We start from the raw sequence: 15,699 nt of genomic DNA, 5'->3' as shown, positions 1-15,699 counted from the left end.
ATATACACATATTTTTTATTAAAAAATTAGTTACATAATTTATATATTATTATATAATTAGATGATTTTAAATTAAACAAAAATAATACTAAATTATATCAAAATATAATATTTATATACTTTAAAAAAAGTATGTTCGTTTTATACTATTAATTTAACAACATGGTTAAATTAATACATTTTGTTTAATTGCTTTGCTGTTCCTAGGAATGCAAAACTTGGATATGTGAAACGTAAACTGCATTTCGAAACAAATACTTGTTGAGCTGGGAGAAATCAAATCTTCATAAGGTATTGAATTTTTCCTCGTAAAATTAGTTCACTTATATATTTATATTATTTTTTTATAATTTAAATATTTTTATAATTTTATGTGTTTAAATATCTAAATTATTCTTATTTTCAATCTTATAAAAATTCATATTTATAATTTTATATGAAATATAATTTATTATTGTTTAATATTATAATTTTATATTATTATATTGTTTAATATTGTTATAATGTAGTTAAAGTATTAGTGGTTAAAATTAAAAATGAATTGACAAAGATTTAAGTTTGAATTAAAAATACAAGAAGAACGGGTTGACATTTATGCTAATGTCAAGGCTTAGCATTAACATCAACCTATTATTTGTGTGTTTTTTTATCCAAATATGAATCTTCGTTAGCTCATTCTCAGTTTTAACCATTAATACTTTAATTATATTATGATAATATTAGACAATATAATAATATAAAATTACAATATTAAATAATAATAAATTATATTTCACAATTAATCATAAACATGAATTTTTATAATATTGAAGGTAAAGATAATGTAGATATTTTAATGTATAAAATAATAAAAATATTTAAATTATAAAAAATATGCTATAAATGTATTGGAGAACCATTTTTTGGCAAAAAATTCAATTAACCTATTATCGCCCAAAAAACAATCATCTTCCGTCGCGGACATTCTCAATTATATGGTTTCTCGTGCTATCATATCCACCACTCATACTCTTACTTACCCCAAAACTTACAGCATCAGACTCAGATGATTCTCTAAGCAAGTAGTCTGTTTCTTCTAAATTCGACTTGTCGTTGACCCATGGATGCTTCACCATTATTCTCAGCCCCTCTAGTTCCATAGCTACTTCCTTCATTGTGGGTCTCTCCTCCCCTTTTACTCGCACACACTGTCGTGCAAGCCTGGCTACTTCCTTAAGCCGCCCAGGATTTGCCTCCTTTGATACACCATCATCAACAACTTCTGTCAAGCTGTGTTCTTTCACAGCAGAAACGAAATACATACCTAAATTTCTCTCCTCCTCCGGCCCGTCAAAGGAAATTGCCTTCTTGCCTGTCAGTAGTTCAATGAGCACTACTCCAAAGCTGTAGACATCGCTTTTCTCAGTTAACTGGCTTGTATGCAAGTATTCAGGATCTAAGTATCCAAGTGTGCCTTGTACTATTGTACATAATCCTTCTTGATCCAGAGGAACCAACCTGGAAGCACCAAAATCGGCCACTTTTGCAGTGTAATGATCATCTAATAGAATATTTGTGGACTTGATATCTCTATGGATGATTGGTGTTGAAGCTGAAGAGTGCAAATACGACAGCACTCCAGCAGTTTCTGCTGCTATTCTCAAACGGGTTTCCCATGGAAGTGCTGAAACTTTATTTTTGGTATGGATGTGATCAAAGAGGGTTCCATTGGTGATATATTCATAAACAAGCAATGGAACCTCTGTCTCCAAGCAGCAACCTAGAAGCTTTACCACGTTCCTGTGGTTGATTTGGGAGAGCACAATTACCTCATTGATAAATTGCTCAATTTGACTTTGATCCACCACTTTAGACCTTTTTATGGCAGCAATTTTCCCATTTGATAAAATTCCTTTATAAACTGTACCATATCCCCCACGGCCAAGAATTCTGCTTTCACTATAGTTGTCAGTGGCCTTCTCAAGCTCCTCGGCTGTAAAGATTTTTGCCGTTTCTCTGGTGGACCCTTCTTTCCCTGATAATTGCTGTTGTAAAAGAAAACCTCCATTTTGGCGGAAGAACTTCTCTCTGAGTTTGATGAGCTTCCATTTATTGAATCCACAGTACAACCAAGTGCCGCCCATTAGCAATCCTGTAAGGCATACGCTGATCCCTACATGGCATATCATACAAGGAATTAAATATAACCAGTTACCTAACAAAAAAACTCAACAAAATTGCAGCTATAAACAAAGAGTACGTATAATATGCTTACCAACAGTGAGCTGAATTACAGGGGATCGATCAGCACTACAACCCTCTCCATCCTTTCTTCCATCCCCATGGTGCCACTTGGGGCACAAGCATGTGTAGCTCCCTTCTCTGTTTATACATTTTCTTTCACAGTTATGGAGACTAGAGTCCTGGCATTCATCTATATCTGCATATGAAATAAACAATCACAGGCAAATCCCCAGTAATACAGATAAAAATGAACCAAATTTGAATGCGATGAGATTAAGTACCTTGGCAACCATTAGGGAGGTATGGGTTTCCTTGATAACCCTCCAGGCACTCACAACGGTACCCAGATCCATTTTCAGAATCAACACAAGCACTTCTCCCCTGACATGCGTAACGCGTCAAGTCTTTTTTAACTTGCGGACAGGTTTCATTTCCGATTGCCCAATCAAGAACCAAAGGAAGGTCGCTCACATTTCGTAGATCTTGAAGATAAGTTGATGAAAAATTGAACTGTCTGGCTTCAACAATGAAAGCATAGCTGCAGGGATTAAAGTCCCACACTCTGGTATGATTATTGTAGCTACCCACAGTTAATTCAACATAGTCTATACCTTTAGGAATGGATGTCTGGCAACATCCAACGCCTGAGCAGGAGCCATTAGATACATAGTCAATACTATCACAAACAGAGAGGCAACCCACCTTGAAAGTTTTTTCTCCCTGGGAACCGTAAACATATGCTTCTGTATCGCAACCAACAGCGGTAAACTTGTTATCAGTGTCAGAGATGATGAATTTTGACAGACTGAGCCATGGTTTGTTATCCGCAATGGGTTCTCCAGATTTCTTGTAACAATCGCTGGCTATATATTGCAAGATGTTCAGCTTCCCTGCAAGAGTTATGTTTGTGACCTCTATATTACTCTTCCTCAGAAATACTTTTGGAGGATCAAAGGTGTCGTCGCAAGTTATGAGGAATTCTGTGTCGTAGTAACATTCATCTGTTGTACCGAATGGATATGGGATACTAACATTGCCGCAATTATCTTGGCAGCCAGGTTTGGCTATTGGATAGGCTTGTTCTGTTGCAGCAGCTACTAAGACAGCCCCGAAAAGTGTGAATTGTAAAAGCAACCCTTGAATTGCCATGGCTTCAGCTTCTTGTATCTTGGGGTTAATTAAAAATTTCCGTGGATGAAGTTAATATAGAAGACTTCGTGTATGTTGCTTAGTTTTCATAATGTTCATAGGGAATAACAATTTGTACTTTTCTGTCATTGTTTTTCCATAGTCCAGGGGGTTTGGCAGGCCAAGGGCTGCGTATTAGCTCATATGGTTTGATAATTTCTAAACTAAATCAAATATTTTATTTAAAAAAAATTATAAATCAAAAGCTAATCGTTTTAAAAATTAATTGATGTTAAACTTAGTAAAAACTACTAATTATTTTAACTATGTTAAGTTAATTAATTTTCTTTTTGTCTTTGCATTCTTTTCTTTTGGTTTATCATGAAATAAAAGTTCAATTGGTAGTTCTTGTAGACATGGCATCAGGATTATATTGTTCTTATTATAAACAAGCAAAAAATACTTTTAAATGTGCAAAGTGGAATAATAGAAAAGTCCAAGTCACTTACCAACCAAAAAAAAAGGTCCAAGTCAATGTAATGATAATAGGGATAGATCGCCATGAGATTCAACTGTAGCTCGTCAGCCTCGCACGCGTTGCATTTAAGCTACAAGATTTGGTTGTACATGTTATCAAGTCGCATTTATTTTATAGGCCAAATGGTCATTTTCCACCCAAGGTATGCTACGTTTCTAAGTTTCTCCATTTTAATTTTAATAATATTAAATACTCACATATGAGTAATTAAAATTAACAGAATCTAATATCTTAAAATTTTATCTCTTTTTTCCCCTTTAAACTTTAAAAACTAAAAGTTTCTCTTAACCTAAGTTTTAAAAAATAATAGTTTTACCCTAAAATTTTGTTTTGAAATCTCTGACACCATCTTCGGCTCCATTGTTGACGGTCTCTTCCTTTCAAAACATCCTCTCCCTCCGACGGTCTCTTTTCTCCTATTTGGAAGTTCGATTAGCATTGAAAAAGCGGTGAAATTGCCTTTTTTTAAACTTAGGTTAAGAGAAACTTTTAGTTTTTAAAGTTTAGGGAGCAAAAAGAGATTATATTTTACTTTATTTTTAATATTATAAAGAAAATAACAATTTTACTTTTACTACCGTTAATTTTAACTGTTTATAGATGAATATTTGATATTATCAAAATTAAAAGGGAAAAATTTGAAAATAAAACATACCTTAGGTGAGAAATCGTGCTTTGGCCTATTTTATAATATTTTCAGTTTTGGATTAAAAACTTTTAACTTTAATTTAACTCAAATTACAATTGTATTAAAATATTTCAATTATAACATAATTTAGACTATGTTTGGAATAATATGATAATCTAAATTCATTCGAAATTATTAATTATTTTCTTTTTTGTAAGTATTTTTAGTATTTTAACTTTTTTTTTTCAAATTACACAAGTCTATCATTATCCAAACACACAACATAATACAAATGACCCAAAATTTTACATATTAGAACAATTAAAACATGTTATTATATAAAAATAAAATAACAATTTTATATAAAAATTAAGAATAATTAGAGTAAATACAATTACACGGAGACACAATTATATACAATATATAAGGATTTTAACTACTGTTAATAATTGTCCTTTAACATTTTTTCAAATTCATCCCTAACAAATTTTATTATAGTAATATTTTTTTTAAATATTTAAATTAGTAGGGATTGATTTTATATTAATCAAAATACAATTTGATTTAGTTTTGGATTTTGTTATATTGACCCAAATTAAATAGTGTAAAAAATTAAAAAAAAAACTCAAACTAATATATGAACAGTCTTCACACCATAATTTACATTTATATTTGTAATTATCATTAAAGAGTAACTATATAATTTATACCGTCGTCATTTATGATTGTTATTAATAGTTTTTATCATAATTTATATCAACACTTGCAGTTGCCCCAAAAAATTTAAAAAATTAATCAAAAAATTATTGTGACATTTATAATAACCACAAAAAGACTTTGTTTTTGTCAATAATAGTTTTTTATATTATTTTCAATGATAATATATATATATATATATATATATATATATATATATATATATATATATATATATATATATATATATATATATATGTATGTATGTATGTATGTATGTATGTATGTATGTATGTATGTATGCATAACAATGAAGCTTTTGATTTAAACATCAACTTTCAACTTTTTATTATAAATAACAAAAATTATCCCATGTCAAAAATATACAAGATTTTAAGTTCCTCAAAAAATAAAATATCTAGTAAAAAACAAAGGCAACATTACCATTAAGGTTACTAAACTGTAACAACAGTTGAAATATAGCTCCAAATGATCAATCAATTCATACTATGTAACTTGACAAAAAATAAAAAAAGAGAAGAGAAAACTATAAGTGGATGATAAAAAAATAAAATAAATCAATTCAAATTACTTAACCCAAAATAAAACAATTCATATGAGAATATCATAAATTATGTTAGACAATATACTAAATAAAAAGACAATATTCAAAAGAGTCAAATATATCTTTCACAATGATATCACATATATTTTATAAAAAAAGTAATTATATCTTTAACCACCCATAGGAAGGGTGATGCGTCGAAAAGGAAGAGACATTGTCCGAAGATCGCTGGATAACTCTTTTCGTCATCAAAAAATTGCATCTAAAAAATTAGAAATTTTAGGAGGGAAAATGTTGTTTTTGAAAACTTGATTAGAGAAAAATTATTAGTTTTTAGAGTTTAAGGGAGAAGGGGGCGGGGGTTAATTTTAACCGTTCATAAGTGAATAAATAAAATTTTCAAAATTAACGAAGGAATACTTTAAAAAACAATATATCTTCGGGAGGTTGGGTATAAGTCCTTTGGCCTTTTTTTATATTAGAAAGACGAGTTTTTAAATCTTTTCATTGAAAAGATTAAATTTTTATTATTTCCTATAAGATCAAATTAATCATTTTACTTAGAAAACAGAATAAAATAAATAATTTTAATGGTATTTATTTAATACTTTTAAAGGAAACTATTGAAAGTTAGGCTCATTCTCCGGAATTTTTTTAGTAGAAATACGAGAATTTGATACCTTTGCCACAAATAAACTTGAGTTTCTTACATCCAATTGAAACTAAAAAAGAATTCGTAAGTAAACAATCAATTAATTTCATCACTTATCAGTCAAAAAACAAAAGAATTACAACAATCAAACGTAGAGGAGTAAATTGTCCATTATGGGAATAAGCCAACGGCTCCTCTTTCTTTCGGCGTAGTCATACAACCTCTTCCTTCGTCTCTGGCAATTATCCATCCAAGATTGAGCCGCTCTTCTTCTCATTTCTTTGCCTGTGTCAGACTGTCCCTTTGTTGTATTTTGTTGCGTCCATTCTTTGCTCAAATTGCAACATTGCGTAATCACGAAATTGCACGTTTCCCTTGCTGCGCTTTCTCTGACGACCACCACATTGACTTCAGACTGTTGGATAGATCAAACTCTGATTGTTCATAAGCTCTAACAAACAGTAGCCAAGGGTAACACTTATGCCGTTGGAGGCGATGTGACCTCTGACCCAAACTGGTGCAGTACTTAGACTACACGTCCAACAGCAAGGGGAGGCCCATGCCACAGATTTATGACTTAACTGTTGAGAAGTAGGAGAAGTCATCAATTGGGCTTGACTTTGTGCTGCATGCAGATTCATCAATTTATATATGGACAAAATAGAAATACAAGATTTGAATTGGCAAGTCCAATGTATCCAGAGATTCTTGAGTAGTTACTTAGATACATAAAATGCAGCTGAAGTGGTCAAGTCATATTCTTTGTTAAGTTTTTCAATGGTACAGTCACTGTCATTATAGGGTTATGATTTCGTCATTCATTGAATTGTCGGCCATATGGTGACCCACTGGCTACTATTGCCGCTGCTATAAATCCACATAAGTCGTGCATTATTCAACCGTCAAGGCAGAATGCCCAACTATTTCTCTTCAGCTATGTTTCCGCCCAGCCGGGCTATCAATATTATTTGTTTCGTTCATGTAAAATTTCAACAAGCAAAGTATTTCCTATTGTTGTTATTATTTTAAAAGAAACATGCTTTTTGCCTCCAGGGTTAAGCATGTTGAATCCCTAAGTTAAGGGTTTGAGTTGGAGGTTTGATAATATTATATTAAAATTAAAGTTTTGACTTATTTGATATAATAGATATAAAATCAATTATTAAATTTAATATTTTATTTTCAGGATTCGTTAGAATGAGATTTCTCGTCATAAAATAAAAAAAGTCTAATGTAATAGGGTGTTTGGTTTGATTTTGTTTATAAAACGGTTTAATTTATGTTGATAAATTAAAAAATAAAAAGTTTACATTTTGGGTTACACTTTGAGCAATTTTCAAATTAAATCAAATTTTAAATGTATTTATTTATATATATATCTATATAAAATTATATTTGACATACTTTTTCAATAAACAATTAAATGTACTACTTATTTTTTAATGAATTTTGTCATTTTCTTTATATGATTAATATAGACGTATTTCATATTTATTTTACATATTTATAAAACTATAATTCAATTATTAATGGTTAAACATAATAAATTTAGAGTAATTAATTTTTAATAAGTTTAAACCATATTTTTTTTTTGTTTGATTTAAAATATAAAATGTTTTGATTTTAAGTTTAATTTGAAGATATTTTTAAACGGTATCAAACTAGATAATTCACACCCATATGATGTAATGATGCATTAGATCAGGTCCAATTTAAATTTCTAAATTTATAATTGGCCAAAGGACTATTTCCCACTCAAACTATATTGAATTCTCAAAGTTTCCCCTATTAACTATGAAAATACCGTTTACCTACCCATGACCTGTTAAATTTAACGGAATCCTAACCCCTGAAAATTTTATTTTATTTTCCCCCCTAAAAGTTTAAATACTAATATTTTTTCCCTAAGCTAAGTTTGAAAAGATCGCATTTCCCCCCCTAGGGTTTAGTTTCCGAACCCCTTTACTTTCTCCGATGCTATCGTCGGTCGTCTCTCCCTCCCGATGGTTTCTCTTCCACCGACGACCCCCCTCAACTCCACCCCAACCCATCTGTTGTCGAGAGATGGCGTTTGGGAAGAGGAATCGTCTTCCCAGAGGACGACGATTCCTAGATGTCGTCTCTCGGTGTCGGATGGATTGAGGTGGAGTTGAGGGGAGTCGTCGGTAGAAGAGAAACCATCAGGAGGGAGAGACGACCAGCAATGGCACTGGAGAAAGTGAAGGGGTTTGGAAACTAAACCCTGGCGGGGGAAATGCGATATTTTCAAACTTAGCTTAAGGAAAAAAATATTAGTTTTTAAACTTCCGGGTGGGAAAATGAAATCATATTTAAGTTTATTTTTAAAATTAAATATAAAATAACGATTTTACCTTACTACTGTTAATTTTAACTACTCATGAGTGGGTAAACGGTATTTCTATAGTTAATGAGGTGAATTTTGAGAATTCAGCATAGTTTGAGTGGAAAATACTCGTTTGGCCTTTATAATTTCCCGGCTTTCATTTTGAAAAGGATGTTGGAATCAATAGGATACTGGAACAGGCTTTCACAGGTTCAATTAGTCCAAGCCCCTATTAGTAGTGGACCTAATAGTACCCACAAGCCCCGCTTTGTCTAGCATAAACCTAACCTAACCATTACACAACGGATTCTTTCCCGGCAGCCAATTTCAAAAATCTGAAAAAGGAAGCAAATAACTAAAGCAAATCCCAATCTTTCCTTTCGAGGTTTTTTTTAAAACACCAACACCAACGCAATTCTTATTTGCCTCTTCATCTCAAATTAATTTCAACAATGGGTTGTTGCTTCGGTAAATTCAGTCTTGGGAAATCAAAATTTTCCATAGAAGAATCAACCCACGTTGAAGACAACCTTGTCATCTCACAAGCTTCCGAAATTCCAGCTCCAATTCCTCTCTCAAACAAAATTTCCCCGTCCCCTCATTCACCCCCAGTTGTGCCTCTTCGGTTTCTTCCTTTACTTGCAGCACAGGCAACACCACTGAATCATGCTCGTCAATCTCAACTGCATCTTCCGTTTTGAGCTCCAAAGATAGATCTTTCTCCAATGAGTTTCTTTGGGCTTGTGTCAAGGAGAATCCACATGTAGTTAGCATTAATTCCATCAAGGAAGCTGCTCTTTCTTTAGCAACCTATAAAGTTGAAGCTCAGATGTTTGGCTCGCCTGCTAAGTCATTTGTGGCTCCAACACTGATCAGCCACTCAATCCCACAAAGGATTAAGGGTTCTACACCACAGAAGATAGTCCGGCTATCAGAGCATAAACCATGTACGCTTGTCCTGCGTCACCAGCCGAGATCACCAGCTACTTTAACTCGACGAAAGAGCTTTTGTATGGAGCCTGAGAGGCAGAATTCTTCGTATTTGAGATCACCATCTCTCAGCAGGAGATTCAGTACTTGTGATAGTAACAGGGGATTATTAACAAATACCCATATAGAAAGTTGTTCAAAGAGAATAGTTAGTGCTAAGCTAAATGGAATAAATTCAGTTTCCTCTTCGCTAAAAAGAGAAAATTTTAGGCCTGCAAGTCCAAGCAACAACAATTCAATGGGATTGCGGGTTTGTATGAGTAATAGAGAGACTTGCACTTATAGAATTGGTTCTAAGATTGATGAAGTTGCAGCCAAAGAAGCAGTTGCTGAGCAGGGGAGTGAGTGCTTTCCCATGGAGGACATTGATAATCCTCTTATCTCCCTGGATTGTTTTATTTTTCTGTAGGAATTAAGATTTGTGTGTGCATGCATGTTTAATTTTGCTCATATTGTGCATAGGATTCTTGGTTTTTCAATCTTTCTGATTGTTTATTTAAACCATTCATGTATAGTTTTCAAAAGCATAGATAAATTGGGATCAAATTCTGATTGATTTGTAGTTGATTTGGTTGTGTTCCTCGTGCCTTCTGTACTAATTGAGGGCATGTTATAATGTTTGCTGGTTTGAGAAATTTTTGGTGGCAGAAGAATAAATTCAATTCAGTAACTGATATTATTATGTTATATTTGGTTGATGATTCTAGCCATATTCATTTAAATTTTACTGTGGAACAAACAAACGCATTTCACAAACCATGCATCTCAATTCATTGGGCCTTTCCATACTATCAAATAGAAAGCCGCAGGAACGCCATATTCTAGGAGCCTTGCTAGACGATGTAATTGAACAAATCCTCCTCTATTTGATGCAGGTCGAGGACTCCTTCTTTCTCTTCTTCAAACTTTGATTTGTATTTTTCATTGAGAAATCTCTTATTAAAGATAACACAAGGTTAATTTTGCATCTTATCTAAAGAATTCTTTTTTTTTTGGTAGAAGAGACAATTTCACTCTTTCATTAATACATCGATTACAATTTCTGTTTGTAAGGATATAATTAGAATGTCTTCTGCGACTAAAAATTTTCAACAAAGTCTAGAATAAGTGATTCTCTGTGTGTGTGTAGAATAAGTGATCCTATGCTGCCTCAATTGCAAGTTCAAATTGGTATTAATTCTATCGGATTTACAACTTCTATCATACAAACAACCACAAAATTGAAGTTATAATCTAAACTAATAAAATTATATATACTTATTTCGATTATATAAATAAATACATATTTGATATATATAATAATAAAATTAGATGATTTTAAATTAAAAATAAAATAATAATAAATTACGTAATAATATACATAAATTTATATCTATTTATATACTTAAAATAAACACACATAATATTGCCTAATTTAGATTGAAAGTTTTTGAATATATATGGGAAAAGATATTCTCATAAGTATAATTCTCTTAGCTTCACAGGGTCATCCCATGTGAAAGGCATTTTGGACAACATTGCAATTTTTTTAAGTTACTAATTGAAATACAAAAATACATAATTCAACATTATATTTTAGTAATGTTATATATATTTATATTAACGGTGATATATTACCATATAACTGAATAATTTTAAATTAAAAATAATTTTTATAATTTTATACTATAAAAATATATACACATATTTTTTATTAAAAAATTAGTTACATAATTTATATATTATTATATGAAATTATTAAATAATTAGATGAATTTAAATTAAATAAAAATAACATTAAATTATATCGAAATACAATATTTATATATTTAAAAAAAATGTGTTTGTTTTATACTATTAATTTAACAATATGGTTAAATATTCTCGATCATGAACCAGGATCAAGCTAAGTACATTTTATTTAATTGCTTTGCTGATCCTAAGAATGCAAAACTTGGATATGTGAACACCACAATATCAATATTATCAAAAAAAAAAAAAAAATTCATTAAAAAACATAAACTGCAATTCGAAACAAATACTCGTTGGGCTGGTGGAAATCAAATCTTCACAAGATATTGAATTTTTTCTCGTAAAATTAGTTCACCTATATATTTATATTATTTTTTTTATAATTTAAATATTTTTATAATTTTATGTGCTTAAATACTAAAATTATTCTTATTTTTAACCTTATAAAAATTCATATTTATAATTTTATATGAAATACAATTTATTATTATTTAATATTATAATTTCATATTATTATATTGTTAAATATTGTTATAATGTAGTTAAAGTATTAATGGTTAAAACTGAAAATGAGTTGACGAAGATTCAAGTTTGGATTAAAAAATACACAAAGAACGGGTTGACGTTTATGTTAATGTCAAGACTTAGCATTAACGCAAACCCATTCTTTGTGTATTTTTTGATCTAGATATGAATCTTCGTTAGTTCATTCTCAATTTTAATCATTAATATTTCAATTACATTATAATAATACTAGACAATATAACAATATTAAATAATAATAAGTTATATTTCACATGAAATTATAAACATAAATTTTTATAATGTTGAAGATAAGGATAGTTTAAATATTTTAGCACATTAAGTAATAAAAATATTGTATAAATGTATTGGTGAACCATTTTTTGGCAAAAAATTCAATTACCCTATCGTCACCCACAAAACAATCATCTTCCGTCACGGACATTCTCAATTACATGGTTCCTCATGCTACCATATCCACCACTCATACTACTACTTACCCCAAAACTTACAGCATCAGACTCAGATGATTCTCCAAGCAAGTAGTCTGTTTCTTCTAAATTCGACTTGTCGTTAACCCATGGATGCTTCACCATTATTCTCAGCCCCTCTAGTTCCATAGCTACTTCCTTCATTGTGGGTCTCTCCTCCCCTTTTACTCTCACACACCGTCGTGCAAGGCTGGCTATTTCCTTAAGCTGCTCAGGATTTGCCTCCTTTGATACACCATCATCAACAACTTCTGTCAAGCGGTGTTCTTTCAGAGCAGAAACGAAATACATACCTAAATTTCTCTCCTCCTCCGGCCCGTCAAAGGAAATTGCCTTCTTGCCTGTCAGTAGTTCAATAAGCACTACTCCAAAGCTGTAGACATCGCTTTTCTCAGTTAACTGGCTTGTATGCAAGTATTCAGGATCTAAGTATCCAATTGTGCCTTGCACTATTGTACATAATCCTTCTTGATCCAGCGGAACCAAACTGGAAGCACCAAAATCGGCCACTTTTGCAGTGTAATGATCGTCTAATAGAATATTTGTGGACTTGATATCTCTATGGATGATTGGTGTTGAAGCTGAAGAGTGCAAGTACGACAGCACTCCAGCAGTTTCTGCTGCTATTCTCAAACGGGTTTCCCATGGAAGTACTGAAACTTTACTTTTGGTATGGATGTGATCAAAGAGGGTTCCATTAGTGATATATTCATAAACAAGCAATGGAACCTCTGTCTCCAAGCAGCAACCTAGAAGCTTCACCACGTTCCTGTGGTTGATTTGGGAGAGCACAATTACCTCATTGATGAATTGCTCAATTTGACTTTGATCCACCACTTTAGACCTTTTTATGGCAGCAATTTTTCCATTTGATAAAATTCCTTTATAAACTGTACCATATCCCCCACGGCCAAGAATTCTGCTTTCGCTATAGTTGTCAGTGGCCTTCTCAAGCTCCTCAGTTGTAAAGATTTTTGCCGTTTCTCTGGTGGACCCTTCTCGCCCTGATAATTGCTGTTGTAAAAGAAAACCTCCATTTTGGCGGAAGAACTTCTCTCTGAGTTTGATGAGCTTCCATTTATTGAATCCACAGTACAACCAAGTGCCGCCCATTAGCAATCCTGTAAGGCATACGCTGATCCCTACATGGCATATCATACAAGGAATTAAATATAACCAGTTACTTAACAAAAGACTCAACAAAATTGCAGCTATAAGCAAAGAGTACGTATAATATGCTTACCAACAGTGAGCTGAATTACAAGGGATCGATCAGCACTACAACCCTCTCCATCCTTTCTTCCATCCCCATGGTGCCCCTTGGGGCACAAGCATGTGTAGCTCCCTTCTCTGTTTATACATATTCTTTCACAGTTATGGAGACTAGAGTCCTGGCATTCATCTATATCTGCATATGAAATAAACAATCACAGGCAAATCCCCAGTAATACACTTAAAAATGAACCAAATTTGAATGCGATGAAATTAAGTACCTTGGCAACCATTAGGGAGGTATGGGTTTCCTTGGTAACCCTCCAGGCACTTGCAACGATATCCAGATCCATTTTCAGAATCAACACAATCACTGTTCCCCTGGCATGCATAACGCCTCATGTCTCTTTTAACTTGTTGACAGGTTTTATTTCCGATTGACCAATCAAGAACCAGAGGAAGAAAGGTCACATTTCTTAGATCCTTAAGATAAGTTGATGAAAAATTGAACTGACTGGCTTCAACAATGAAAGCATAGCTGCAGGGATTAAAGTCCCACACTCTGGTATGATTATTGTAGCTACGCACAGTTAATTTAACATAGTCCATACCTTTAGGAATGGACGTTTGACAACATCCAACGCCAGAGCAGGAGCCATTAGATACATAGTCAATACTATCACAAACCGATAGGCAACCCACCTTGAAAGTTTTTTCTCCCTGGGAACCGTTAACATATGCTTCTGTATCGCAACCAACAGCAGTAAACTTGTTATCAGTATCAGAGATGATGAATTTTGACAGACGGAGCCATGGTTTGTTATCTGCAATGGGTTCTCCAGATTTCTTGTAACAATCGCTGGCTATATATTGCCAGATATGCAGCTTCCCTCCGAGAGTTATGTTGGTGACCTCTATATTACTATCCGTCATAAATGCTTTTGGAGGATCAAAGGTGTCGTTGCAAGTTACGAGGAATTCTGGGTCGTAGTAACATTTATCTGTTGTACCGAATGGATGTGGGATGCTGACATTGCCGCACTTATCTTGGCAGCCACGTTTGGCTATTGGATGGGCTTGTTCTGCCGCAGCAACTGCTAACACAACCCAGAACAGTGTGAGTTGCAAAAGCAACCCTTGAGTTGCCATGGCTTCAGCTTCTTCTATCTTGGGGTTAATTTATAATTTCCATGGATAAATTTAATGGAGAAGACTTCGTGTATGTTACCTTGTTTTCATAATGTTCAGAGGGAATAACAATTTGTACTTTCCTGTCTATCGTTTTTCCATAGTCTAGGGGGTTTGGTAGGCTAAGGCGTCCGTATTTTCTCAACTGGTTGATAATTTCTACACTAAATCAAATATTTTATTTAAAAAGAATTATAATACAAAATCTAATCGTTTTAAAAATTAATTTGATTTTAAATTTAATCAAAAATACTAATTATCTTACTTGTGTTAAGTTAATTAATTTTCTTTTTTTCTTTGTATCCTTTTCTTTTGGTTTATCATGAAATAAAAGTTCAATTCCTAATTTTTGTAGACATGGCATTAGGATTATATTGTTCTTATTATAAACAAGCAAAAAATACTTTTAAATATGCAAAGTGGAATAATAGAAAAGTCCAAGTCACTTACCAACCAAAAAAAAAAAAAGTCCAAGTCACTTACCAACCAAAACAAAAAAAGTCCAAATCGATGTAATGTTAATAGGGATACATCGCCATGAGATTCAGCTTTAGCTCGTCAGCCTCGCTTACATTGGGACCCTTTATGGGCATTTAAGGTACAAGATTTGGTTGATCGTGTTGCCGAGTCATATTTACATTATATTATTTTCAATTTCGGATTAAAAACTCTTAACTTTAATTTAACTCAAATTAAAATCGTATTAAAATATTTTAACTTTAACATAATTTGGATTATATTTAGGATAATCTGATAATCTAAATTCATTTAAAATTATCAATTGTTTTCAC

General features: G+C 32.3%; 2 protein-coding genes and 1 pseudogene across 2 annotated transcripts; 1 reads left to right on the top strand and 2 right to left on the bottom strand.

Annotated features, from left to right (window-relative positions):
• Positions 1–944: 944 nt before the first annotated feature.
• On the bottom strand, positions 945–3,372 carry LOC123202965 (wall-associated receptor kinase 2-like). Its single transcript, XM_044619114.1, has 3 exons — positions 2,505–3,372; positions 2,255–2,419; positions 945–2,152 (listed from the first exon to the last, which is right to left on the bottom strand). The coding sequence occupies exons 1-3, from the start codon at positions 3,370–3,372 to the stop codon at positions 945–947; spliced, it is 2,241 nt and encodes a 746-aa protein (XP_044475049.1).
• A 5,854-nt stretch (positions 3,373–9,226) lies between these two features.
• LOC123202875 lies at positions 9,227–10,434 on the top strand (annotated as a pseudogene).
• Positions 10,435–12,358: 1,924 nt separating this feature from the next.
• On the bottom strand, positions 12,359–14,869 carry LOC123202874 (wall-associated receptor kinase 2-like). Its single transcript, XM_044619027.1, has 3 exons — positions 14,002–14,869; positions 13,752–13,916; positions 12,359–13,650 (listed from the first exon to the last, which is right to left on the bottom strand). Exons 1-3 carry the CDS (start codon positions 14,867–14,869, stop codon positions 12,443–12,445), a joined length of 2,241 nt encoding a protein of 746 aa, XP_044474962.1. The 3' UTR covers positions 12,359–12,442.
• Positions 14,870–15,699: the final 830 nt, after the last annotated feature.

This window comes from Mangifera indica, chromosome 19 (genome assembly GCF_011075055.1).
Source record: "Mangifera indica cultivar Alphonso chromosome 19, CATAS_Mindica_2.1, whole genome shotgun sequence".
NCBI classification, from domain to species: Eukaryota; Viridiplantae; Streptophyta; class Magnoliopsida; order Sapindales; family Anacardiaceae; genus Mangifera; species Mangifera indica.
This window is presented reverse-complemented; position numbering and strand designations above follow the sequence as displayed.